The 27329-nt window shown below is 37.2% G+C and overlaps 1 protein-coding gene across 2 annotated transcripts in view; it reads left to right on the top strand.

Moving 5' to 3' along the window:
* PPP2R3A (protein phosphatase 2 regulatory subunit B''alpha) overlaps positions 1-27329 on the top strand; it is a 165253-nt gene that overhangs the window by 124171 nt on the left and 13753 nt on the right. For both annotated transcript variants that reach the window (XM_065876145.1, XM_065876146.1), the window contains exons 10-12: positions 13100-13275; positions 14564-14682; positions 16352-16458. In XM_065876145.1, the coding sequence (XP_065732217.1) occupies positions 13100-13275; positions 14564-14682; positions 16352-16458 (402 nt within the window). The remainder of the gene's footprint in view (positions 1-13099; positions 13276-14563; positions 14683-16351; positions 16459-27329) is intronic.

Raw genomic sequence — 27329 nt, forward strand, 5'->3', positions numbered from 1 at the left:
CTATATATTGGCCACTACCAGTGAGATTTATACTTTCATATGTTTTCTTATTACTAATTAGTACCATTTTTTAAATTTTTTTATTTTTTTTAATTTTTGGCTGTGTTGGGTCTTCGTCGCTGTGCGTGGGCTTTCTCTAGTTGTGGTGAGCAGGGGCTACTCTTCGTTGTGGTGCACGGGCTTCTCCTTGCGGTGGCTTCTCTTGTTGCAGAGCATGGGCTCTAGGCACATGGGCTTCAGTAGTTGTGGCACACAGGCTCAGTAGTTGTGGCTCATGGGCTCTAGAGCGCAGGCTCATTAGTTGTGGTGCACGGCTTAGTTGCTCCACGGCATGTGGGATCTTCCCGGACCAGGGATAGAACCCATGTTACCTGCATTGACAGGCAGATTCTTATCCACTGTGCCACCAGGGAAGTCCAGCACTGTTTTCTTTTCTTCAATTCAAAAAAAAGTACCTTTCTTTTATTTCTTGTAAGGCAAGTTTAGTGGTGATAAACTCCCTAAGCTTTGCTTGTCTGGAAAACTCTTTATCTCTTCTATAATTCTTGATGAAAATGTTGCCAGGTAGAGTACTCCTGGCTAGAAGTTTTTTCTTTTAGTACTTTGAATATACCATCCTGCTCCCTTCCAGTCTACAATTTTTCTGCTGAAAAGTCAACTTATAGGGGTTTCCTTGTATGTAGCTAGTTGTTTTCCTCTTGCTGCTTTTAAGATTCTCTCCTTGTCTTTAACTTTTGACACTTTAACTATAATATGTGTTCCTGTGGATCTCTTTGGGCTACTCTCTTTTGGAACTCTCTGGGCTCCCTGGATCCAGATGTCTGTTTCTTTCCTCATGTTAGGGATATTTTCAGCCATTATTTCTTCAATTAAGTTTACTGCTCCTTTCTCTTCTCCTTTTCAGACCCCTGTAATGGGAATGTTGGTCTGTTTGCTGTCCCATAAGTCTTTTAAGCAGTCTTCACTTTCTTTCAATATTTTTGTTTTGTTTTTGCTCCTCTGATTGTGTGAGTTCCACTACCCTGTCTTTGAGTTCACTGATCTTTTCTTTGCTTCATCTAGTCTGCTGTTGAACCCCTCTAGTGTATTTCAGTTCAGTTATTGTATTCTTCAGTTCTGTGACTTCTATTAAGTACTTTCTTATACTTTCTGTCTTCGTTGAAGTTCTCACTGTATTCATTCTTCTTTTCTTCTGAGTTTGGTGAGCGTTTTTATGACCCTTATTTTGAACTCTTTATCAGGCAAGCCAATTATCTCCATTTCATTAAGGATTTTTTTTCTGAGATTTTTTTTTCTGAGATTTTTTTTTCTTTTTCTTTAGTTTGGAACATATTCCTCTCTTTCTTCATTTTGCTTGACTCTCTGTGCTGGTTTCTGTGCATTAGATAAAACAAACACCTCTCCCAGTCTTGAAGTAGTGGCCTCACATAGGAGATGAACCTTATGGTTCAACCCTGCCCCAGCCTGTGGTTGTCTGTCAAATCTCTGTACTTATCCAAGCATCCTATTTTAAGTTTGATGGTTCCCTGTAGTTGAGGGTATGCAAAGACTGGTCAGTGTCCCAAAAGGAAGGATCTCAGTCAGCACCTAGATTCAGGCTGATTACAAGCCAGGCTCTCATCAGCAGCTCTTAAATTATGCAAATATATACAGTCCTGTGGAACCACAAGTATAAGCCCCACTAGCCATCAGAACTAAGTAATTGGGAGGTATTCCTGGGCAGCAATCGAAAAACATCAGGGGTGCCAGATGACTATATAAACTCCTTTCTGGGAGATACCAGCAGGCTGATGCAAGGCAAAGTAAGAGTGCAGAGATGGCATCCATCAGCCTGTGTTCCCTGAAAGCACGTCCATAGGGCCCTAGATGTGAGCCAAACCTGAGGCCTGTGACTAAGGCCAGTGACCCAGCACACACACTAGGCCTCTTTCACAGAAAGACTAGGTGGGGTTATATTTCACTCTGTTGTTTGTGTAGTGCTCTGAGCATGGTCGCTTACTATGTGAACTGTCTCTCCAGTCGTACAGTCTCATGGTACCTGGGAATGTAAGCCTCCCTGGCCACCAGAGCCAGGTGATCAGAAGGTGTCCCCTGGGTGGCAGCCACAAAAACCAGGGCTCCAGACATATATAAAAGCTCCCCTCCGGGAGATACTGGCACACTGGAGTGCAGCAGAGGGAGAGTATGAAGGGACTTTGAGGTCTCTAGAAGGGATTACCCTTAGATCTGTGTTTAATTAAGAATTCTACCTCTCTGACTGCAGCTTTGGTGGTAAGCTAATAGGCTTCTTTAACAGAGAGACTGGGCTCCTGGGCGTGTTGCCTCTTGCTGTGCCCTGGGATTGGTAGCTCTTTAAGAATTCTTTCTCCATTGGTTACAGTCCTGTGGAACCCGTGAGTATAAGCCCTGGTGGCCACCAGAGCCAGACGATCTAGAGATGTCCCTGGAGGCAGCCACAATAACTAAGGAGTCAGACAAGTTTATAAGCTCCTTCCTGGGAGATACTGACCAGCTAGAATATGGCAGAGGGGAGCTCAAAGACTGCATCCATCAGCCTTCATTCCCTGAGAGCTCCTCCACAGGCCTCTAGACGTGTGCCAAACCAGCAGCCTGCCCCTTAGGCCCAAGTTCCTGGATAAGCAAATAGGCCTCTCACTGAAAGACAAGGAGTGTGTTTCAGTCTGCTATGTGTGCTGTGCCCTGATGTGGTGGCCTGCTAAGAACTGTCTCCAATTGCTATGGTCCCATGAAACCCAGAAACACAGGCCCTGCTGGCCTCCAGAGCCAGGCAATCAAGTGGCATCCCGTGGGTGGCAGCAACAAAAACTGGAGCACCAGCCTTATGTAAAAGCTTCCCTCTGAGAAATACTGGTGCTCTGTAAGGCAGAGGGAGAGTGGGAAACTGGTGCCCTCTGGCTGGAGTGTGGCGCAGAGGGAGAGCGTAAACATGGTGCCTGCTAGTCTGTCCTTTCACAGTAACCCAGCAGGCCCCCAGATGTGTGTTAAATTAGACGCTTGCCCCTTAGGCCGAGGCTTTAAGATAAGGAAATTAGCCTCCTTAACAGAAAATCTGGGCACCTCCATAGCGGCTGCTTCTGTACTTGGCCCTGGGGCAGGTGAGTCCAAGCATGCAAGCCCTTTAAGAGCCTTTTCTCACTTCACTAGAGGACTCAAGCCTCATTGGTTTTCAAAGCTAAGTGTTTCAGAGAGAGTCCGGATCAAGATGGCAGAGAAAGAAAACCTAAGCTTATTTCCTCCCACAGAGCCACTAAAACTACTTCATATGGAACAGCTGTCTCTGAGAACAGCCTGAAGACTAGCAGGACAGATTTTCTACAACCATAGATATATATAAAAGGCCACACCAAGACAGGTAGGAGAGGCAGAGATGCAGTCCAGCAGAACCCATACCCCTGGTGTGGCAATCCCACAAGCAGGAGGGATATCGTAACCAAGGAGGTTTCCCCTGAGGAGCAAGGGGCCCCAGCCCCATGTCGGGCTTCACAGCCCACAGGCCTGCTCAGGGAAGATGAGCCCCTGCAATGTCTGGCTTTGAAAATCAGCTGGGCTTATGTCCAGGAGAGCCTAAGGCTCCACTCTTTGTGTGTGTGTGTGTGTGTGTGTGTGTGTGTGTGTGTGTGTGTGTAGTGTTAGGAAGTGTTCTAATTCCATTCTTTTACATGTTGCTGTGTGTGTGTGTGTGTGTGTGTGTGTGTGTGTGTGTGGTGTTAGGAAGTGTTCTAATTCCATTCTTTTACATGTAGCTGTGTGTGTGTGTGTGTGTGTGTGCGTGTGCGTGCGTGTGGTGTTAGGGAGTGTTCTAATTCCATTCTTTTACATGTAGCTATCCAGTAAGGCTCCACTCTTGAAGAGTTTGCACAAACTCACTCTGAGTCCCAGCACAGAGATAGCAGCTTGGAAAGAATCTGAATCATACAAGAGGGAGATTCATTGACTAATTTTAGGGCATGTGCCAGAGGGGCAGGTTTCTGGTGAAACTTTCTCCAGGGATAGAAGTGCTGGTGGGCTCCCTTTTTGTTTTTGCTCTCCTTCCACGCAGCTGGCCTGGCTCTGGCAGGTACCATTTCTGTCATTCTCCATCAACCTACCTAACACCTGGCATCCATCCCCAGCATTCCTCTGAGAACTCACCCCACCCAACCCACCAACCTCAGCCATCCCCTCCAAAGCAACTCCCACCCTGCCCCACCTGGCAGGTGGCCCCAACCAGCACCAGTGCCCCTCAAAAGTGGCTCCTGCTAGAGGGGACCATCCTTGCGCACTAATGTGCCAACAGCAGTCGCAGCCAGGCCTCGTGAATGGCCAGGCTGGGGACTAGCCCTGCCCACCAGGGTGTCAACAGCAGTTGCGGCCAAGCCACTCAGCTAGCCAGACCAGGGATCAGCTCCATCTACCAGTGCACCCACAGCACTTGCAGCCCAACCACAACAAGAGAACATACACAGCGCATACAGGGGATAACCAGGAGCACCTCGCTCTGGTGACCAGGGGTGATGTTGCCACTGGGCCCCACAGGACACCTACATAAGACCAGTCTTTCAAGACTGGGAGATGTAGCTGATACACGTATTATGTAGAAACAAACACAGACAGTTAGGCAAAATGAGGAGACAAATAAGAAAACAAGACAAAACCAAAAGAAAAAAATTAAACAAAATAGAGATAAGCAATTAACCAGATAAAGGGCTCAAATCAATAGTCTTAAAGTTGTTCACTGGACTCTGGAGAAAAACAGATGAACTCAGTGAGAACAGTAACAAGATAGAAAACACAGAAAAGAACCAATCAGAACTGAAGAATAGAATAACAGAAATGAAAAATACACCAGAGGGAATCAGCAGACTAGAGGATGCAGAAGAATATATCAGCAATCTGAGACAGGGTAGTGGAAGTCACCCAATCAAAACAGCAAAAAATATTAATAATAATTTGTAAAATGAGGATAGTTTGGGACTTCCCTGGTAGACCAGTGGTTAAGACTCCACACTTCCACTGCAGGGGGTCCAGGTTTGATCCCTGGTCAGGGAAGTTCCCCATGCCACATGGTATGGCCAAAAAGTAATAATAAATTTAATTTAATTTAAAAAATAATAAGGATAGTTTAAGGGACCTGTGAGACAACATCATGTGTACTAACATTCACATTACAAGGGTCTCAGAAGGAGAAGAGAGAGCAAAAGTTTTCTTCAAAACCTATTTGAAGAAAAATGACTGAAAACTTTCCTAACCTGGCTAACAAAACAGACATCCAAGTGCAGAAAGCATAGAGTGTCCTATATAAGATGAACCCAAGACACCCATACCAAGATACATTATAATTAAAATCTCAAAAGTTAAAGACAAAGAGAGAATCTTTAAGGCAACAAGAGAAAAGCAACAAGGGACTCCCACATAAGACTATCAGCCGATTTGTCAGCAGAAACTTTACAGGCCAGAAGGGACTGACATGATATTTAAAGTACTAAAAGAAAGAAAGCTTACAAACAAGAATACTCTACCTGGCAAGGTTATTGTTCAGAATTGAAGTAGAGATAAAGGGTTTCCCAGACAAGTAAAAGCTAAAGGAGTTCATCACCGCTAAATAAGCCTTATTAAGAAATGTTAAAGGGACTTCTTTAAACAGAAAAGTGAAGGCCATAACTAGAAACAAGAAAATCATGTAAGAAAAAAATCTCATTGGTAAAGGCAAACATATAGTAAAGGTCAGTCACCTACAAAGCTAGTACGAAGGTTAAAAGACAAAAGTAGTAAAAGCACCTGCACCTATATATAAAACAATTAGTTAGGCAATACACAAAAAGATGCAAAATATGTCAGAAACATAAAATATCGGGGGCAGCAAATGTAGTGCTTTTAGAATGCACTCAAACTTAAATGACCATCAGTTTAAACAGACTGCTGTATATACAGACTGTTGTATATGAACCTCATGGTAACCACAAACCAAAAACGTGTAACAGATACACAAAAAATAAAGAGAAAGGAATACACACATAACATGGAAGAAAGTCATCAAATCAGAAAGAAAGAGAACAAGAAACAAAAGAAGAAAGGAACAGAGAAGAACTACAAAAACAACGAAATGGCAATAAGTACACACCTGTCAATAATTACATTAGGGGCTTCCCTGGTGGTGCAGTGGTTAAGAATCTGCTGCCACAGGGAACACAGGTTTGAGCCCTGGTCCAGGAAGATCCCACATGCTGCGGAGCAATTAAGCCCGTTCACCACAACTACTGAGACTGCGCTCTAGAGCCCGCGAGCCACAACTGCTGAGCCCACGTGCTACAGCTGGTGCTCCACGACAAGAGAAGCCTCCACAATGAGAAGCCTGTGCACCACAACTAAGAGTAGTTCCCACTTGCCGCAACTAGAGAAAGCCCGCACGTGGCAATGAAGACCCAACACAGCCAAAAATTAATAATAAAATAAATATTTTTTAAAAATAATTACATTAACTGTAAATGGACTAAATGCTCCAATCAAAAGACAAAGTGTGGCTGAATGGATTAAAAAAACAAGACCCATTTATATGGTTCACATTAGACTCACTTCAGATCTAAAGACACACACACAGAATGAAAGTAAAGGGATAGGGACTTCCCTGGTGGCGCAGTGGTTAAGAATCCACCTGCCAATGTAGGGGACACAGGTTCGAGCCCTGGTATGGGAAGATCCCACATGCCGCGGAGCAGCTAAGCCCATGAGCCAGAACTACTGAGCCCACATGCCACAACTACTGAAGCCCGCACACCTAGAGCCCATGCTTCACAACAAGAGAAGCCACTGCAATGAGAAGCCCACGCACCATAATGAAGAGTAGCCCCCACTTGATGCAACTAGAGAAAGCCCACGTGCAGCAATGAAGACCCAACACAGCCATAAATAATAAATAAATAAATAATTTTTTAAATGGAAGTGAAGGGATAGAAAAATATTTCATGCAAATAGAAATGAATACTAATGATATTAGTATTAGATAGAAATGAAAATCTAATATTAATGATATTAGAATACTAATATCAGGCAAAACAGACTTGAAAGCAAAGACTGTAACAAGAGACAAAGAAGGTCATTACATAACGATCCTTGGGGTCAATCAAACAAGAGGATATAACACTTCCAAATATCTCTGCACTCAACATAGGAGCATCTAAATACATAAAGCAAATATTAACATACATAAAGAGAGAAACTGATAGTAATACAATAACAATAGGAGGCTTTAATACCCCACTTACATCAATGGATAGATCATTCAGACAGAAAAATCAATATGGAAATATTGCCCTTAAATGACACAGTTGCACTTAACAGAACATTCCATCCAAAAATAGCATAATACACGTTCTTTTCAAGTGCACATGTAATATACTTTGGGTAGATCACATGTTAGGCCACAAAACAAGTCTCAATAAATTTAGAAAGATTGAAATCATATCAAGCACCTTTTCTGAAAGTAGAAATCAATTACAAGAAGAAAACTGGGAAAAACACAGACACATAGAAGCTAAACAACATGCTTCTAAACAACCAATGATTCAATATAGAAATCAAAGAGGAAATTTAAAAATACCTGAGACAAATGAAAATGGAAACACAGTGTTCCAAAAACTGGAGCACAGCAAAGCAGTTCTAAGAGGGAAGTTTATAGCACTACAAGCCTACCTTAGTAAACAAGGAAAACCTCAAATAAACAATTTAAGCTTATACCTAAAGAAACTAGAAAAAGAACAAACAACACCCAAAGTTAGTAGAAGGAAATAATAGAGATCAGAATGGAAATAAATGAAACAAAGACTGGGGAAAAAAAGATCAGTGAAAAAAACTAAATGAAAGAGAAGTTACAACTGACACAACAAATACAAAGGATCATAAAAGATTACTACAGTTATTTGCCAGCAAATTGAACAGCCTAGGAGAAATGGATAAATTCCCAGAAACATGCAACCTTCCAAGAGTGAATCAGTAAGAAACAGAAAATCTGAACAGACAGATTACCAATAATGAAACTGAATTAGTAATTAAAAAAAAAAAAAAGCCCAACAAACAAGCCCAGGACCAGACAATGGTAAATTCAAACAAACTTAAGGAAGAGTTAATACCTATCCTTCTCAAACTATTCCAAAAAATTGAAAAGGAAGGAACAATTCTAGATTCATTATACTGATATCAAAACCAGATAAAGACACTATAAAAAAAATTACAGGCCAATATGTCTGATGAACATAAAATGCAAAAATCCTCAACAAAATATTAGCAAATTGATTTCAATCATATAGTAAAAGAACCATACACCATTATCAAGTGTATTCCACAGATGCATGGATGGTTCTGTATGCACAGATCAATCAACATGATATACTACATTAACAAAGTGAAGGATAAAAATCACATGATCATGTGACTAGATGCAGAAAAAGCATTTGACAAAATTCAGTATCCATTTTTGATAAAAACTCTCAACAAAATGGATATAGAGGGAACATGTATCAACATAATAAAGGCCATATATGACAAACCAGCAGCTAAGAAAGTACTCAATGGTGAAAAGCTGAATGCTTTTCCTCTAACATCAGGAACACGAAAAAGATTTCCACCATTGACACTTTTATTCAACATAGTATTGGAAGTGCTAGCCACAGCAATCACACAAAAAAAGAGATAAAAAGTATCCACATTGGAAAGGAAGTAGTAAGACTGTCACTATTTGCAGATGACACGATAATATATATAGAAAACCCTAAAGACTCCACCAAAACACTATTGGAACTAATAAATGAATTCAGTAAAACTTCAGGATACAAAATCAATATACAGAAATCTATTGCATTTCTATACACGAATAATGAATTATCATAAAGAAATTAACATAACTATTATATTTACAATTGCAACCAAAAGAACAAAATAGCCAGGAACAAATTTTGCCAAGAAAGTGAAAGACTTATACTCTGAAAACTATCAAACACTGATGAAAGAAACTGAAGACAATATAAATGAATGGAAAAATATAAGAATTAATATTGTTAAAATGTCCATACTATCCAAAGCAATCTACAGATTCAGTGCAATCCCTATCAGAGTATCAATGGCATTTTTCATGGAATTGGGACAACTAATCCTAAAATGTGTATTGAAACCACGAAAGACTGTGAAAACCAAAGCAATTTTAAGAAAGAACAAAGCTGGAGGTATCATACACCCTGATTTCAAACTATGCTACAAAGCTACAGTCATCAAAACTGTATGGTCTTGGCACAAAAACAGACACATAGATCAATGGAAGAGAATAGAGAGCCCAGAAAGAAGCCCACTCTTACATGGTCAATTAATGTACAGCAGTGGAGCCAAGAATATACAATTGGGAAAGGACAGTCTCTTCAATAAATGATGTTGGGAAACTTGACAGCTACATGCAAAAGAATGAAACTGGATCACTTTCTATGCTATATACAAAATATAAACTCAAAATGGATTGAAGACTTAAATGTGAGACCTGAAACCATGAAACTCCTAGAAGAAAACATAGGCTGTATACTCTTTTACATTGGTCTTAGCAATATATATTTTTTTGGATCTGTCTCTTCAGGCAAGGGCAACAAACAAAAATAAACAAATGAGACATCAATCTAAAAAGGTTTTGTGCAGCAAAGGAAACCATCAACAAAACATAAAGGGAACTTACTGAATAGAAATACTTGTAGATGATATATCTGATAAGGGGTTAATATCTAAAATATATTCTAAAACTCACACAATATCAAAAAAACAAACAGTCTGATTAAAAAGTGAGCAGAGGGCATGAATAAACATTTTTCCAAGGAAGGCATACAGATGGCCAACAGACACATGAAATGATCTTCAATATCACTAATCATCAGGGGAATGCAAATCTAAACCACAATGAGATCCTCACATCTTTCAGAATGGCTGTTATCAAAGAGACAACAAATAACAAGTGTTGGTGAGGATATGGAGAAAAGGGAACCCTTATGCACTGTTGGTGAGAATGTAAATTGGTGCAGCCACTACAAGAAGACAGTGTAGAAGTCTGTCAAAAAATTAAGAATAGAACTGCTATATGATCCAGCAATTTTACTTCCAGGTATTTACCCAAAGAAAACAAAAACACTAATTTGAAAAGATATGTGCACTCCAACGTTCAGTGAAGCATTATTCACAATAACCAACATATGGAAGTAACCTAAGTGTCCATCGATAGGTAAGTGGCTAAAGATGCTGTGATCTCACACACACACACACACACACACAATAGAATTTTACTCAGCCATAAAAAAGGAATGAAATCTTGCCATTTGAAACAACATGGATGGGCTTTAAGGGTATTATGCTAAGTGAAATACGTCTGACAGAGAAAGACAAATACCATATGATTTCATTTATATGTGGAATTTAAAAACCAAACAAACAAAATAAGACAGAAACATACTCACCAATATGGAGAACACAGTGGTGGTCACCAGAGGGTAAGGGGGTGGTTGGGTGAAATAGATGAAGGGAAATCGAGAGGTACAAACTTCCAGATATAAAATAAGGCATGTGGATGCACTGTATTGCATAGGGAATATAGTCAATAATGTGGTAATAACTTTGGTGACAGATGGTTACTAGATTTGTTGTGGTGATCAATTCATAATATGTATAAATGTCAAATCACTATGTTGTACACCTGAAACTAATATAATATTACATGTCAACTATACTTCAATTTTAAAAAAGGAGAGGAAAAAATCTAGACTTGGGGGGAGTTGTCTCAGTTGTATGTCTTAAAAGTTTGGGTGCACAATGTGGGGTTCAAACTCTTTGCTCCTCAGGGAGAAGCTCTGGATTTTGAGTTTCTACCTGATTGTGGGTCACTGTGCTGGGTTGGGGTTTACAGCAAGATTGTGTCTCAGCATCTCCTACCCACTTAGGTGTGAGTTTTTTTCTCATTTGCCCAATATGTAGGAGTCACACAGCTAGTTTTTAGTTTTTTTCAGAGGAAATTGGTCCATATGTAGCTATAGATTTGGCATGTCTTGGGAGGAGGTGAGTTCAGGATCTTTCTACTTGACCATCTTGAACCATAACTCTGAAGTCAGTCTCTTGAAGAGATATCTGTACTCCCTTGTTCATTACAGCGTTATCACAATAGCCAAAATATGGAATCAACCTAAATGTTCCTCAAAGAATAAATGGATTAAAAAAATGTGGTATATGTATAAACACACAGTGGAATATTACTCAGCCTTTAAAAAGAAGGAAATCCTATCATTTGCAACATGGATGAACCTGGAGGACATAATGCAAATTGGAATAAGCCAGGCACAGAAAGACAAAAATAGTGCATGATCTCACTTATATGGGAATCAAAAACAAGTCAAACTTATGGAAGCAGAGAGTAGAATGGTGGTTACCAGGGGCTGGGGGTGTGAGGGAAATGGGGTGATGCTGGTCAAAGGGTACAAAGTTGCAGTTATATAGAATGAGTAAATCTAGAGATCTAATGTACAATATAATGACTATATATTTAATATAATATTGTGTTAAATAGTGGAAATTTACTTAGAGAGGGTAGAGTTCAGGTCCTCTCATCCCTACCCCCCCCCCAAAAAAAGTGGTAACACTGTGAGGAGATGATATGTTAAGTGGCTTTACTGTAGTAATCGTTTCACTGTGTATATCACATTATTTTGTTATTTTAGTTAAAATGTTTTTAAATTTTTTAATGAAATTAGCTACAGTAAAAAAGTAAAAAGAAACATAAGATTTAAATTATGTATCTTATTTAACCCAGTATATCTAAAATGTTATTTCAACATGTACTCAATATAAAAGTATTGATGTTTTACTGTTTTTCTCTTCCTAAGTCTTCAAAATCTGTTGTGTATTTGCACTTAAAGACATCTCAAATTGGACTAGCCACATATAGCTAGTGGCTACCATATTGGACCATGCAGATTTGAATTACAAGAATGCCACAAAAAGAGAATGGATAAGGGAAAACAGAGGTAGGGAAGAAACAAAATAATTTGAGAAAATGTCCAAGAACTAAAGAATACTAGTTTCCAAATTGAGCCCAGCAAAATAAGTGAATTAGATTACAGACTAAGGCACCTCATCATATTATTTCAAAACACCAGAAACCTCTATAGGCTTCAAAGGAAAAAAAAACAAACAAACAGGTTACAGTCAAAGGATCAGTGAGTGGCTTTAGACTTCTCAACAACAATGGATAAATGGAAGACAATGGATCAGTGCCTTTAAAATTCTGAAGGAAAAGAACCACCAACCTATAATTCTATAAATACCAACTACATTGGGAGTAAATAAAAGGTATTTTCAATGATCCAAGATCTAAAAATGTAGCTTTTAGGAAGCTACTGAAGGATGTGTTACACCAAACAAGGAAGTAAACCAAGAATGAGGAAAATGTGATATATAAGAAACAGGAGAAAGGTGAAGGGAATTCCTAGGGTGAAACTGTGAACCAGGCCTAGAGATCAACCAGTCTAGATGAGAGTAAGTCAGAAGGAACCAAGAAAGACTTCAAGGAAATGCAATTGATAGAATACCTAATGGGACTGATTATGGATTGTAGAAAACTGGTAGAGGTTTTGGGGTTGAATTAGTAACATGTACTGTACCCCAAAAACTAAGCAAAAAAAGAGAAAAGGAAAATGTAGTTATAAACTCTGAATGTTGAGTAATTTATCTATATATTAAGAGGCTGGGGAGGGCTGTGGGTAAGGTGGAATGAGTGGCAAAACAGCTGAAACCTCATCTTTCATAGTGCAAAATTAATCCACTCCTTAAAACAGAAATATGAGAAAGGAGCAATATAGACATCTTAACTGAAATGTAAAGATAAAAACCAAAATCAGGTGTTGAAAATGGTTGGATCTGGGGAAGAGAAAATAAAGGTCTGCCATTTTTTCTAATAAATTTTGTAAAACTATGTCTAAGTCTAAAGTATACACATATGTAACTTTTAAAAGAAACATGAACAATAATAAATCTGAGTGAATAAAGGACCTTTAACGGGCCATTGCTAATGAGTATCCTTCTCTCCTAGCATTGAATACTGGTTCCGCTGCATGGATGTGGATGGGGATGGTGTGCTCTCCATGTACGAGCTGGAATACTTCTATGAGGAGCAGTGTGAACGGATGGAAGCCATGGGCATTGAGCCCTTGCCATTCCATGATTTGCTGTGCCAGATGCTTGACCTGGTGAAGCCAGCCAACGATGGTAAGATTGAGTAAAGAGCCATTTGCATTGTACACCTAGGTGTACAATGCAAACTCCGTTGCACTGTAACGGAGTGTGGGATATAATCCTGGATGGTCCTAAATTATTTAACTTCCCAGAGTCTTCCATACAGGCTTTCCAAATACAGAAGTATTTAAGTTTCTCCTTTATTGTTAGCATAGAACCAGCAAATGATGGCAAATTCTGTTTAAGAAATAGGCTTTTTCAACTTAAAACAGAACTACCATATGATCCAGCAATCCCACTCCTGGGCATATATCCAGAGAAAACCGTAAGTTGAAAGGATACAGGCACCCCAGTATTAATTGCAGCACTATTTATAATAGCTAGGACATGGAAGTATCCTAAATGCCCATCAACAGAGGAATAAATAAAGAAGTTGTGGAACGTGTATACAATGGAATATTACTCAGCCATAAAAAAGAATGAAATAATGCCATTTGCAGCAACATGGATGAACCTAGAGATTATCATAAGTGAAGTAAGTCAGAAAGACAAATATATGATATCACTTATATGTGGAATCTAATTTTTTTTAAAAAAAAGATACAAATGAACTTATTTATAAAACAGAAGCAGACTTATAGATATCAAAAACAAACTTATGGTTACCAGAGGGGAAGGTGGGGAGGGATAAATCAGGAGCTTGAGATGAACACATGCACGCTACTATACTTAAGCTAGATGACCAATGGCGACCTACTGTATAGCACAGGGAACTCTACCCAATATTCTGTGATAGCCTATATGAAAAAAGAATCTAAAAAAGAATACGTGTGTATGTATAACAGAATCACTTTGCTGTACACCTGAAACTAACACAACACTGTAAATCAACTATACTTCAATAAAATTAAAATATTAAAAAATATAAATTAAAAAAATTGTTTAAAGAAAAAAAAAGAAATAGGCTTTTTCCATAGAAACAGAAAGCAGACTAGTGATTACCAGGGGCTGAGGATTTGGGAGGGGAGATGGAGTTGGACTGCTTGATGGGTACAGTTTCCTTTGGGGGTGAAAAAATGCTATGGAATGTGACAGTGGTGATGGTTCTGCAACATTGTGAATGTACGAAAAGCCACTAAGTTGTACCCTTTAAAATGGTTAAAATGGTGAATTTTATGTGAACTTTACCTCAAAAAAAAAGAAATCAATGTTTATAATCAAATAAGCATAATCAAATATGCACATACTTTTAAACTTCAGTAAAAGTTTTGTTCACTTGCCAAAACAGCTCTTGAAATTTACCAGATTTGTTCTTACACAGGCAAAATAACTCTACGAGATCTGAAGAGATGCAGAATGGCTCACATCTTTTATGACACTTTCTTTAATCTGGAGAAATACTTAGACCATGAACAGAGAGATCCCTTTGCGGTCCAGAAGGTACCAGTATAGTTTTAACTTCTATTTGAGGGCTGCAGTATCAGGGGTTGTGTGCTACAGATAAAAATGGTCTCTGTCTGCAGGAATTCTGGTATTTAAAGAGGTAACATTTAAAACATTTCATCACATACTGAAATGAGAGAATAAAGGACCTAGAGCACATCTCTTCCCATAGTATTAGAAAGTATATTGGGCTTGATTTAACTGTACCATTCAATTTCGGAATGACAAGGTAATAAAAACTAGATGCTCTCCAAAATAAGACAACCTTCAGATAATGTAACACTTTTTCAAGTAGTAATGATCACTGTACATGACTATCAGTTTGAAGACATTCTACAGCTGAAGAGGGGTGAGCTGCCTTCCCCATACACAAAAACCTGTGGACTCTCAGAAAACCCGTGTCCAGAAAAACACCAAACAAACAAAAATCAGAATATCACCACTTCTTCTAATCCCCTGTTTAAAGAGTAAAAATTATATTGATGGAAAAGAACTGTTTCAGTTGAGTCCTATAGGAGTACAAGTACAGGAAACTTTCTCAGTCTTTTCTTTGTCTTCCATATGTTGCATAACTGTACTTGTAAGAATACAAAGATCAGCTTCTAAAACCAAATACTCTGCACTGGAACTTGGGGCACATCAAGATGCATTATCACTAGCCTGAAGTCAGTATTATATCATTGAGTTTAAGATGCCCCATTATTTTATATACCTTTAAGCAAGAAAAATTATTGCCAATTGTAAGTCTGAGATGCATGCCAATTTCAGAGATGTTAAAAGGGTGGGGTGAAGTAGATTAAATACAGTAATTAAGACATTGTGTAGTCAATATTTAGGTACTTGCATTCTTCTAGGCATAACTAACCTTACACCCTAGGGCAATACTAACTCAATTTCATCATGGAAAAACATCATTTAACCTAGAACATATAATCCAAGATGCTGCCTGTATTGTAGAAGGAAAAGAAAATATATGCCCTTTTTCCCCCTTCATTTCTTTTATTTATGTTCTAAATTTTACTTTAAATTTTTTACCTTTAAATTTTCCTTTTTTTTCTGAGAGGTGGTAATTATCAACATTCTGAAAGTGCAGAAAGTGCTCAGTAAATTCCAAGCACTGTGTTGAAAAGACACTGGTTATATAGAGATGACTCAGTATATAAAGAATGGGTATACAGAGATGAAAAAAGACAGAAGAGCAAAAGGTGGCAACCAAGCATAGTATAGCGAAGGAAATGATTGGGGGGAGAAGGGCAGTTTCTAAAAGATAACACAGATAACACGGTATCTGAGCTGGCTTTGAAAGAAGCAATAAAAATTTGTCAGAGGGAGGGATGGTACATTTCAGGTGGGCATAAGCAAACCACAGGTCACTCCACATAGCTGCTGTGCAAAGTGCCAGAGGAGAAGGGGCTAGAGAAGAGCCTCTGATAACAAGGGTGAAGAATCTCGACCTAAACAGTCTAGCTGCTGAACAGCCTTATAATTTTGTAATTCAAGGTGTAGAAAATCACTTTAGGAATGTTACTTTAGCACCACTTTTAACATGTTTAAATGAAACATTTTTCAGATAGGTTTTTTTCAGTGATGTAAAACATTTGTAATGACCTATCTCCAATTCTTTGTCTTTGATGTTGTTTCCTGTGGCTGTCCTCTTCCCAATCAGGATGTTGAGAATGACAGTCCTGAGCCCTCTGACTGGGACAGGTTTGCTGCTGAGGAATATGAGACCCTTGTAGCAGAGGAGTCTGCCCAAGCACAGTTCCAGGAAGGGTGAGTGAGTCTGCCTTGGTCTTGTAGAACTTTTTTTAACAGGGGTAATAACCACATTAGGACCACCTTAAAAAATCAAGCTAGTAATCCTTTCCTATTTCTACCATTTTTGAATATCATAAAAATGAGTGATTTTAACCAACTTCAGTTAAATGAATATTTCCCCAGCAGTCTTCTCTTTCCTTCTTCACTAATTTCCTGAAAAGTCTTCTCATGTGCCATTTCCTTTAATGGAGTTGTACCTTTCACTGAAAACTGAGATCATTGTGCAGTCACACTACTTTGCTAGGGATGTTAGTACACCCTGTTTATAAAGACAGGAGGAGGCTAGAACTGAAGCTCTTTTAAGTAGTAAAGATCATCATGTTTAAAACAAATCTTTATCAGACATGGTTTGGTGCTTTCAACCCTGAACAGGAAGTAACTTCTACAAGGATTTATAATAGGGTATAATTCCATAAAGGGACTGTGGTAAGAAATTAAATTATCCAAGACTTTTACTGCTTAGAACATTTCAGTAACTATAATTTGCTGGCTCTTTTCATCTTCTAGCGATTCCTTTAGCAGTTCCTATGATTCTTCCTTAGTCATTGTTTCTCTAAGCCTCTCAATTAACCTTTATTATTAATGTAATGCATTGTAATGCATTTTGAATACGCAGTATATTAATTTGATTTAATATTCAAATAAAAGAATAAATAGTAATTTTCCTGCTACCCAGTTGTCCCCAGAAGCAACCACCGTTATCATTTTCTGTGCACCCTTCCAAAGACACTCCATCCCCACTCCCTCCCATGTGTTCTCACACTCTCTCTCTCATACACAAACACACATATATACATACATATGTGTATATGTATAAAAGCAAATACACATATACATTCTTTTATTTCTTTCTTCCTCTTACACATATGGTACCATACTCATTATTTAGTTTCCTGCTTTTTCCACACTTTTATAAAGTTTCTGTTATACAAGATGAATAAGTTCTGGAGATCTGCTGTACAACGTAGTATCTATAGTTAAAAAATGGTATTGTGCACTTTAAAATATGTTAAGAAGATAGATCTCATGTTAAGTGTTCCTACAAAAGAAAAAAAACACAAGGAAATGTATGGAGGTAATGGATATGTTTAGTACCTTGGTTGTGGTGATGGTATCACAGATATAAGCATATATCCAAAATCATCAAGATGTATTCACTAAATGTGTACAGTTTTTTGTATCAAACTTCAATAAAGCTAAAAATGATAACAACAAAGATTGGAAGAGCAGCATGGTGAACCAGATACTTGTATTTTATGATCATTGAGGTATAAATGAGGCATCACAAATATTTGGGGGGCCCTGAGGTGTATGAAAAAATTAATAAAAGAATAACTGAAGGTTGGAGAAAAAACAAATCAATAAATTGGAGATTATTCCATAAATATATTTAATGAATGTGCTAAGTTTTTTATAACTGCATAATATTCCACTATATAGTTATACCATTATTTTACATTCCTCCGTTCACAAACATTATAGTGAAAACAGTGAAATATTAGAGATATAATGTTGCAGTGAATAATCTTATGTGTCATTTTATACATATGCGGGATAAATTTCTAGTGTGTAGCAAACAGATAGCAAACTTGCAAAGACACAGGAGGATTTTAGAGAAACCAACAAGAAATGATGCAGACACCCAGAACTAGGTATGGTGGGAGCATTTCATCCCTAGGCCTAAAAGGACAAGTAGGTGAAACCATCATCAGAACCCAAAGAGAAAAGCTATATGGAGAGGGTCACCTGACAGAACTTGTGACCTTCGTAATGGGATTTAGCCAACCCGTGACAACCCAGCTGAGGGATAGCTGCTAGAATATCCCGTTTCATTCTCATATCCTTCAGTATACTGCAGGCACTTCGCTTTAGCTTCCAACCAGAAACCAGAAGACAAGAGAGCCCAATGGTGTGGTCCATTTGGGTCAGCCTCCTGGGGCACAGAGCTAGGGGAAGAGTAGATCTAGAGGGATAAACAGAAAATACCCAGCTCAGTAGATAATGTCAAATAGTTCTCCATAGAGATTGTACCATTAAGTCTTGAATATCTTTTTTGAGAGTACTGAAGAAGCCATCACCAAACCACCTTCTTTAATCTAGAGATTTCCTTAATATGCTTAGCCACAAAACTGGGACCTCATTTTTATGTCAAAGACCCAGAGGAAACCCTTAAAATCATTCATCATTCATTGATTATCTTAAGTCTGAGTGCATCAGAAAAGACAGGCAAGTTGATTCACAGGCATGATTTAGTTTTTTGGCAGGGAGCTTCATTAATACGAATTGGGGTAAGTGTACTGATCTTATGAAGCAATATCACTACTGTTAAGAAGATGTGTAGATGTTTATAATAGTGAAAACTGGAGACAATCTAAGTATTTAATAAGAAGAAGATTAATAAAATTACCCTACACATACACAGTGCAATCCCATGTAACCATTAAAAATCATTTTGTGGATGTATAATTCTTAACTAGCAAAGAAAAAACAGAGATGTGAAAGAAGGCTTTGAAATATCAAGTAAAACTGAATAGAAAGGAACAAAATAAAGTTATCAGAAAATTAGGTATATATAAGGAAAACAAAAGGGATCTAACTTAAACACACTAGACAGTGGAGCAAATGAAATAGAAAAAAATATTCAAAGATAACAGAAAAGCTTTTTTGAAATTAAAGAAGACCTGAATCTGAAAGGTCAGAAGTCACACCATATCCAGGAAATACTGATGATGACTGGCCCCATAGATGTGTGGTGAATTTAACAGAATTCGAAGATAAATAAAAGTTTACTTTGGGGGCTTTTTCCATTTTTAAAAAATGCAAGTCACCAGACAAAAGAGGAAAAAAAAATCAGCCTTGCCTCAGGTACCTCCACAGTAAAAATAAATACTAGAAGATCATAAAATAATATTTATAACTTTCTCAGAGAAAGAAATTCTATATCCTAAAATTTTATACTAACCCAAGATGGCATTCAAACATGAAAACACAAATGGATATTTTCAAACATACAAGAACTGAAAGGAATAAAGCACCCATGAGCTCTTCGTTAAAAAGGACATAATCATAAAACCAAGAGATGAACCAAAATAGAGAGCCCAGAAATGGAATGGCCATGGTGGAAAAGAAATAATAGTGAGTGTTCAATCCATTTAAATATAAAAGGATAGAGGCAGAACATAATATTCTGGAAAAAATAATATAACTAAAAGTGGGATGTGGAGAGGAGGAAGAAATATATGTGTAAGTTTCATTAGCAGCTACCCTCTAAAGCTGATAAGTCAAGTTGAGGGTTTAAGGCTATTAATTAAACACTTGAAAAACCAAAGCCAGACTCTAAATATTCTAATTCAATCAGAAAACATGTACACACAAAAAAGAAAAACACAGACCACGCAGCATAAAGATGAGAGAACTAAAACAAATACTTTTAAGTCAGTGAATATAAATGGAACAAACTCACTTATTAAAAGAAAAGTATTGAACTACAGAATGACAACAAAAGCTGAATTAAAAAAGACTAAACACCCCAAAAAAGCTGTCCTGATAACATCAGATTCTTGAAGCAGAAACTCCAAAAGGAATAAAAAGGAGAAATTGAAACCTGTATTTGCAGCCATAATAAAATATTCCCTGAAAATGGATACCTTTGTGGTTTATTGTCCAGAGACCATTTACAAAATACATATTAGGCCACAAACAAAACTTCAGTGGACTTCTAAAAAGTAACAGTAATACAGACTAGCTTCTCATTTCAAGGAGGTAAACAAAGCATCCTGTAGTTTTCAGTCTCTGATACCATATAAAAATAAGAAATACAGAGCACCACTTGAAGTAATAGGAGAAACTTTCAGTGGACTAAAAGAAGGAAAGCAGATGGAATCGGATTGAAGAGGGAGCCAGAGCTTAGGTTCTATGCAGGAAGATGAGGAAGATAATTGCCATAGATAAAGGGAGCAGCACTTACAGATGATTCATACCTTAATTTGACTGAAACCAAGAGCAAAAGAGAGACCAGAAGAAGCAGCATCCCGGGAAGTTGAACCCTGTACATCCCATCCTACCCATAAAGGAAAGACAAAATCAGTGAGTATGGGATCTTCGGGCAGCATGTCCCATCCATCCCCCTATTCCCATTTAAAACACTAGCAACCCCACATTGCTCTCTCCTAAGCAGCCAGTGCAGAGGCAACAGTCTGTTCTCTACTACATAGTAAAGTGGACAAATATCAAGCAATAAAATACTCAACAAATGGAAGAACTTTCAACCCTGGAAGGAGACTCACTACAACAATCAGAACAAGACATCAAAATGGGTATATTTACTTTTCTTTTTTCCTGCACCGCACAGCATGTGGGATCTTAATTCCTCAACCAGGGATCGAACCCGTGCCCCCTGCAGTGGAAGCGCAGTCTTTAATCACTGGACCGCCAGGGAGGTCTGACTATTTTTAGAGATAAGAGAGAATATTACACTCTTCAGGCAAGACCAGCCAAGTATCTTTCCAGTATCTGGAAATGAAAAGAAAAAAAATCTTAATGAAAAAACACAATCATTGGGCTAAATAATAGAATGGACACATCTGAAAAGTTTTTGATTTGGAATATTGATTGTGATACAGGAGTAAGAAATCCTTGTAGAAACCAGTAGAAATAATAGCCAAATAATTCCCAGAATTTTAGCTGTTTAAACAAATAAAAATATACACAGAAACAGGAATCAGCAAATTTTTTCTGGCCAGGTAGTAAATATTTTAGGCTTTGCAGGTCTCTGTCACAATTACTTAGCTCTGCCACGGTGGTGTGAAAGTAGCCATAATGTGTAAGCAAGTGAATGTGGCTGTGTTCCAATAAAATTGTAATAATAGACACTGAGATATTAACTTCAGATCATGTTCACATCACGAAATATTCTTCTTTTGATTTTGTTTTCAAATTTAAAAAGGTAAAACCATTCTTAGCTCATGGGCTGTACCAAAACAGGTGGTGAGACAGATCTGGCCCACCGATTGTAGTTTCCCAATCCCTGTAGTAGAGTGAAATTTCAGAACATAAAAGATAAAGAACTGAAAAGCTACCAGAGAGGGAAAAGAAAAGATTACCCACAAATTAAACACAAAAAGAAATAGATACACTAACTAATATGTATAAAATATATAACTAACAAGAACCTGCTATGTTGCACAGGGAACTCCACTTCACTTCACTATACAGTAGAAACTAACACAACATTGTAAAACAACTATACCCCAATTAAAAAAAAAAGACAGAAAGAGAGCACTTCACTGAAATACTGAAAAGAAAAAACCTTTGAACCCTGAATTCTGTTCCTATTTAAATGTGAGGGCCAGATAAAGACATTTTTAGACATTCAAAGATGCAAAATGGTTGCCACCCACAGATGATCTCTGAAAGAAATATTAAAGGGTATTCTTCAGCAAGAAGGTAAATATATCCTAGAGGAATAGTGGGATACAAGAAACAACAAAATTAGTAAAATTTATCCTTAGAATTAGGGAAGTATTGATTATAGATACTGTTAACAGAGAGCGTAAAAGAAGGTCGGGGTAATATGCTATGAATCTTCATTAGAGTGAAGAATATAGACACTGATAAATTTATATTTAACAATGACTAGAGTTAAAGTATGTCTGTTGGGCTTCCCTGGTGACGCAGTGGTTAAGAATACGCCTGCCAAGGCAGGGGACACAGGTTCGAGCCCTGGTCCAGGGAGATCCCACATGCCACAGAGCAACTAAGTCCATGCACCACAACTACTGAGCCTGTGCTCTAGAGCCCGCGAACCACAGCTACTGAAGCCCGCGTGCCTAGAGCCTGTGCTCCACAACAAGAGAAGCCACTGCAATGAGAAGCCTGTGCACCGCAACGAGTAGCCTCTGCTCTCTGCAACTGGAGAAAAGCCCGCGTGTAGCAACAAAGACCCAACGCAGCCAAAAATAAATACATAAAGCAAATAAATTAAAATGTATTTATATATGTCTGTTAAAAAGTTTAAGGACGGGGCTTCCCTGGCGGCGCAGTGGTTAAGAATCTGCCTGCCAATGCAGGGGACATGGGTTCGAGCCCTGGTCCAGGAAGAACCCACATGCCATGGAGCAATTAAACCCATGCACCACAACTACTGAGCCTGCACTCTAGAGCCCGTGCTCCGCAATAAGAAGCCACCGCAACGAGAAGCCCATGCAATGCAACGAAGAGTAGCCCCCACTCACCGCAACTAGAGAAAGACCACGCACAGCAACTAAGACCCAACGCAGCCAAAAATTAAAAAAAAGAAAGTTTAAGGAAAACCACTAAAAGAATAAATATTAAATAGAAAACTTTCTAATCAGTTTTAGAAAAAGACAGTAGACTATTAACTGGAAAAATAGTTGTATAAAGAAAACGCAATCTACTAAAAGACAATGTGTTTATCAGTATTCTTTTGGTGAGAAGTGACTTTAACTCAAATTGGCATAAGGGGGGAAAAGCATTAGCAAAAAGGAAATTATTGAACTTTTATTGAATTCAATAATTATTGAATTATAGAACTGAGAAGTCTAGGGATAGTACTGACTTTATAGAGACTTTGACTTTATCTCTTTCATCTCTTAGATAATGCTTTCCTTTCATTCTTTCACTCTTCAGCAAGTTTTTTATATGTGGTGGCAAGATGATACCTTCAAGTTCAAATAAAAGAGACAATCCCTTTCCCACAAGGTCCAACAAGCTGCCCAGGACTTGTGTTGGCTCTGATTGGCTTGGTTTGGGTCTAGTCCCTGAACCAGCTCCTGAAGGAGTTAGGCCCAGAACTTAGCTTGGACAGGAGTCAAGTTCATCCAAACCATGTGTATTCCCAAGGAAACTTTGGGAATTTTGAAAATATGGCCCCAAAAAAGGAAATACCATACTGGTAAAGGAACACCAGATGTCCACTACAGTAAGAAAGGAGACAAGAAGACAAAGACAGACAAAATAAATGGACAAAGTAAGTCCAGATAAAGTATGAATCACAAAACTCAGAATGGATTAAAAATCCAACTGTACACCATTCTTTTAGATTCATACCTAACACAGGGGTAACAGTCAAATAAATAGTAAACAAGAGGAAATCAGGTATAGCAATGTTAATGAGACAAAGAGAATTGAAATCTTTAAAAGAAACTTACCAGTATTTCAGCAGCTGGCCATGAAAATAAGTTACGAACTTTATGCAATACATAAAACAAATCTGATATAAATACAAGGAAAAATTCACAATCCCACAGTCATATAAAAACCAACAAATCAAACAGGCTGAAAAATTCATAAAAAATATAGAATTAGTAAACTTTCATAGAGGTACTCAAAAGTATACTTGGTACCCAACAAATACACATGGAACCATCACAATAAAGTACCTATTTATTAAGGCATGAAGGAAACGGCAACATTTTTTAAAATTACTAGCATATAGGGCACATTTGTTACTTAAAATGTAACCTGAAATTAACAACAACAACAAAAATGCACATATCTGGAGAGTTAAAAATAAAATTTTGAAAAATTAAATATATCTTAAAATAATTGTTAAGCTAAAGAGAAGATCAAAATACCAACTACAGTTTCTTTTAGAATCAGGCAATGAAAGCATTATATTTATTAAAATCTGTGGGATATGGACAGGGGAAAACTTGTAACCTGTAGACAGAAATAAATGAATTAGGCGACGCATGAAAAAGGATGACAAAATAGACCCAAATAAAGTACATGAAAGGAAGAAGTTCAACAACTGTATTTCAAACAAAAATAAATCTATTAACTTATCCACACATACCCATATTCTGTGCCAAGCACTATTCTAAATATTTTAATTCATAAAACTTCTATTTTGTAGGTGCTGTTATCCCTAGTTTACAGATATTAAAACTGAACTACAGAAGATTAATCTGTCAAATCTACCAACATATATAAAAGAATACATCATAAGTAAGGGGGTTTTATCCCAAGATTGCAACAGTGGTTCAACTTTACAAAATCTGTCATTAACAGATGAAAGGAGTAAAAAAGGAAACAAAATATAAACTGATTCTTTGAAGGCATGTGATAAAATATATCTTCTGGTTTGGAAAAAAATCATAAAACTAAGCAAACTTAAGAGCACCTCCTTAATGGGTAAAGGGTATTAATCCCATGCCCCAGAAACAACCAGCTAAAAATATAATAGAAAAAAATCCTATTTGTGATATCAACAAAAAAAGTGACTCCAAAATATATGTGAAGAAAATATAAAATTTCACTAAAAGTTATAAAGATCATTCCCCATGTTAAAATTAATTTATTAATTTGATATAATCCCCCCAAATATGTTGTAGAACTTGATCAGCTAATTCTAAAACTCATACTGAACAATAAATACAAAAGACTTGCAGTGAGTTCTGAAAAGAAACAAAGGTATGGTGGGGCACAGGGGATGTGTACTATGAAGCCATAGTAATTAAACTCATTTTAGAATCCATGCCAAAACAGAAGATTTATGCAAAGCAATACAGTATATGATAAAGACAGTGTGTCAAGAAAAGTCTAGTCAGTAAAATGTTGGCTCTCTGGTGGAGTGAAGAAAGTACATATTAAGCTAATATCTGCATGCAAATAAAGAGTTTAAAAGCAAAAAAGTGATGGGAGAAATTTATAGGGAAATTATTTATAGATTTGAGTATATTTTAAAAGTGACAAATTCTATATCACAGTCAAAAGCAAACACATAGGGTTGAATACTCTTTCATAAATTGGATTCTTCAAAATCAATAGTTAAGAACATGAATATTAACCAATTCTACAACATCAAAAGATAGAAATTTCACCCAGGAAATAACAAAGAAAAATCTCACTTCACCAACAGTTAAAACGTAGTAGCCAGATGTAACAATTTTAAGTGTTATCTGTACCTAACAACAAAGCCCCAAAATACATGAAACAAAAATTGCCAGACAATTCAACAATTATAGCTGGAGATTTCAACACTCCTCTTACAGTAACTGATAGAACTAGAGACAGTCACTAAGGATACAGAAGACTTGAACAACACAGTCAACGTATTTGATCTAATCAATATATACACTCCACAAAACAGTAGCAAAATATGCATTTTTCTCAAATGCACATGGAACTTCTTCAGGAAAGACCATCTGTTAGGTGAATAAAACAAGATTCAGTAAATTCAAATCAAGTATGTTTTCTGACCATTATAGAATTACAAATCAATAACAGAAGGAAATCTGGGAACCCCAAAATGTTTGGAAATTAAGTAACACACTTCTAAAGACGCATGGGTCAAAGAAGACACTGCAGGGAAATTTAATACTATCTTGAAACGAATGAAAATAAAAGAACATATGAAAATGTATGAGGTGCAATTAAAGCAGTGCTTAGAGGAATATTTATGGCCCAGAAAGGTCGAACATCAGTAATATAAGCTTCCATCTTAAGAAGCTAGAAAAAGGAAGAGCCAAATAGACCCAAAATAAGTAGAAAGAAGGAAATAACAAAGATCAGAGTAGAAATCCATGAAATAGAAAATAGGAAAATAATATGAAAGAACTGATGAAACCAAAAGTTGGTTCTTTGGAAAGATTTTAAAAGAGATAAAGCTTTAGAAAAAACGAGAGAGAGAGAGAGAAAGGAATAAATTAAAATCAGGATGAAAGAGGTTGCATCACTATGGACACTATAGAACTTAATTATAAAGGAATATTATGAACAACTTTATCCCAATAAATTTGACATCTTAGATGACATGGGACAAAATCCTCAAAAAACTCAAATTACCAAAACTGGCTCAAGTAGAAATGGAAAATCAGAATAGACTATATCAAGATACTAAAGTTATTAAGTTTTCCCCAAAAGAAAAGTCCAGGTCCAGATGGTTCCAATGGCAAGTTCTGTCAAATATTTAAGGGAAAAAATAATACCAATCTTTCATTAATACTGTCAGAAAATAATAGTAGGAGGGGAACGCTTCTAAATTTATTTTAGAAAGCCAGTATTACCTTTATACCAAACCCAGACAAAGATCACGAGAAATGAAAACTGCAAACCAGTATCCCTCATGAACATCAATATAAGACTTTTCACAAAATATTTATCAAATCCAGCAACATATAAAAAAGATTATACACTCTAAGTGGGGTTTACCTCAGGAATGGAAGTCTGTCTTAACATCTGAAAATCTATTAATGTAATACACCATATTCATATTAAAGGACAAAAACCACATAATTTCCACAGACACACAAAAAGCATTTGACAAAATCCAACATCCATTCACAGTAACTCTTACCCCAGTAAGGATAAAAAGGAACTTCCTTAACCTGATAAAAGGCATCTATAATTAACATCATACGTATAGTGAAAAACTGAATGCCTTTCCACTAAGATCAGGAACAAGGCAAGGATGTTTCTGTCCCTCCCCATTTCTACTCAGCACTGTAACTGAGGGTCCTATCCTGTGCAGTAAGACAAGAAAAAAAAACATTAAAAGTGTTCAGATAGATTGGAAGGAAAAAAGTAAATCTATTCCTAGATTATATATCCTTTAAGTAGAAAATACAAAGAAATCTGTGTAAACGCTACCAGAACTAATAAATGAGTTAGCAAAGTCTCAGAATACAAGCTCAGTATACAAAAATCAGTTGTATTTCCATGTACTAGCAATGAACAATCAAATAGTGAAATTCAAATAAAGAATTCTATTCACAACAGCATCAAAAAGAAAAAATACAATAAATATAACAAAAGAACTATAATACTTGCACGCTGAAAACTGCAAAACAGTGCTGAGAGAAATT

Source organism: Phocoena phocoena, chromosome 4 (genome assembly GCF_963924675.1).
Source record: "Phocoena phocoena chromosome 4, mPhoPho1.1, whole genome shotgun sequence".
Taxonomy (NCBI): Eukaryota; Metazoa; Chordata; class Mammalia; order Artiodactyla; family Phocoenidae; genus Phocoena; species Phocoena phocoena.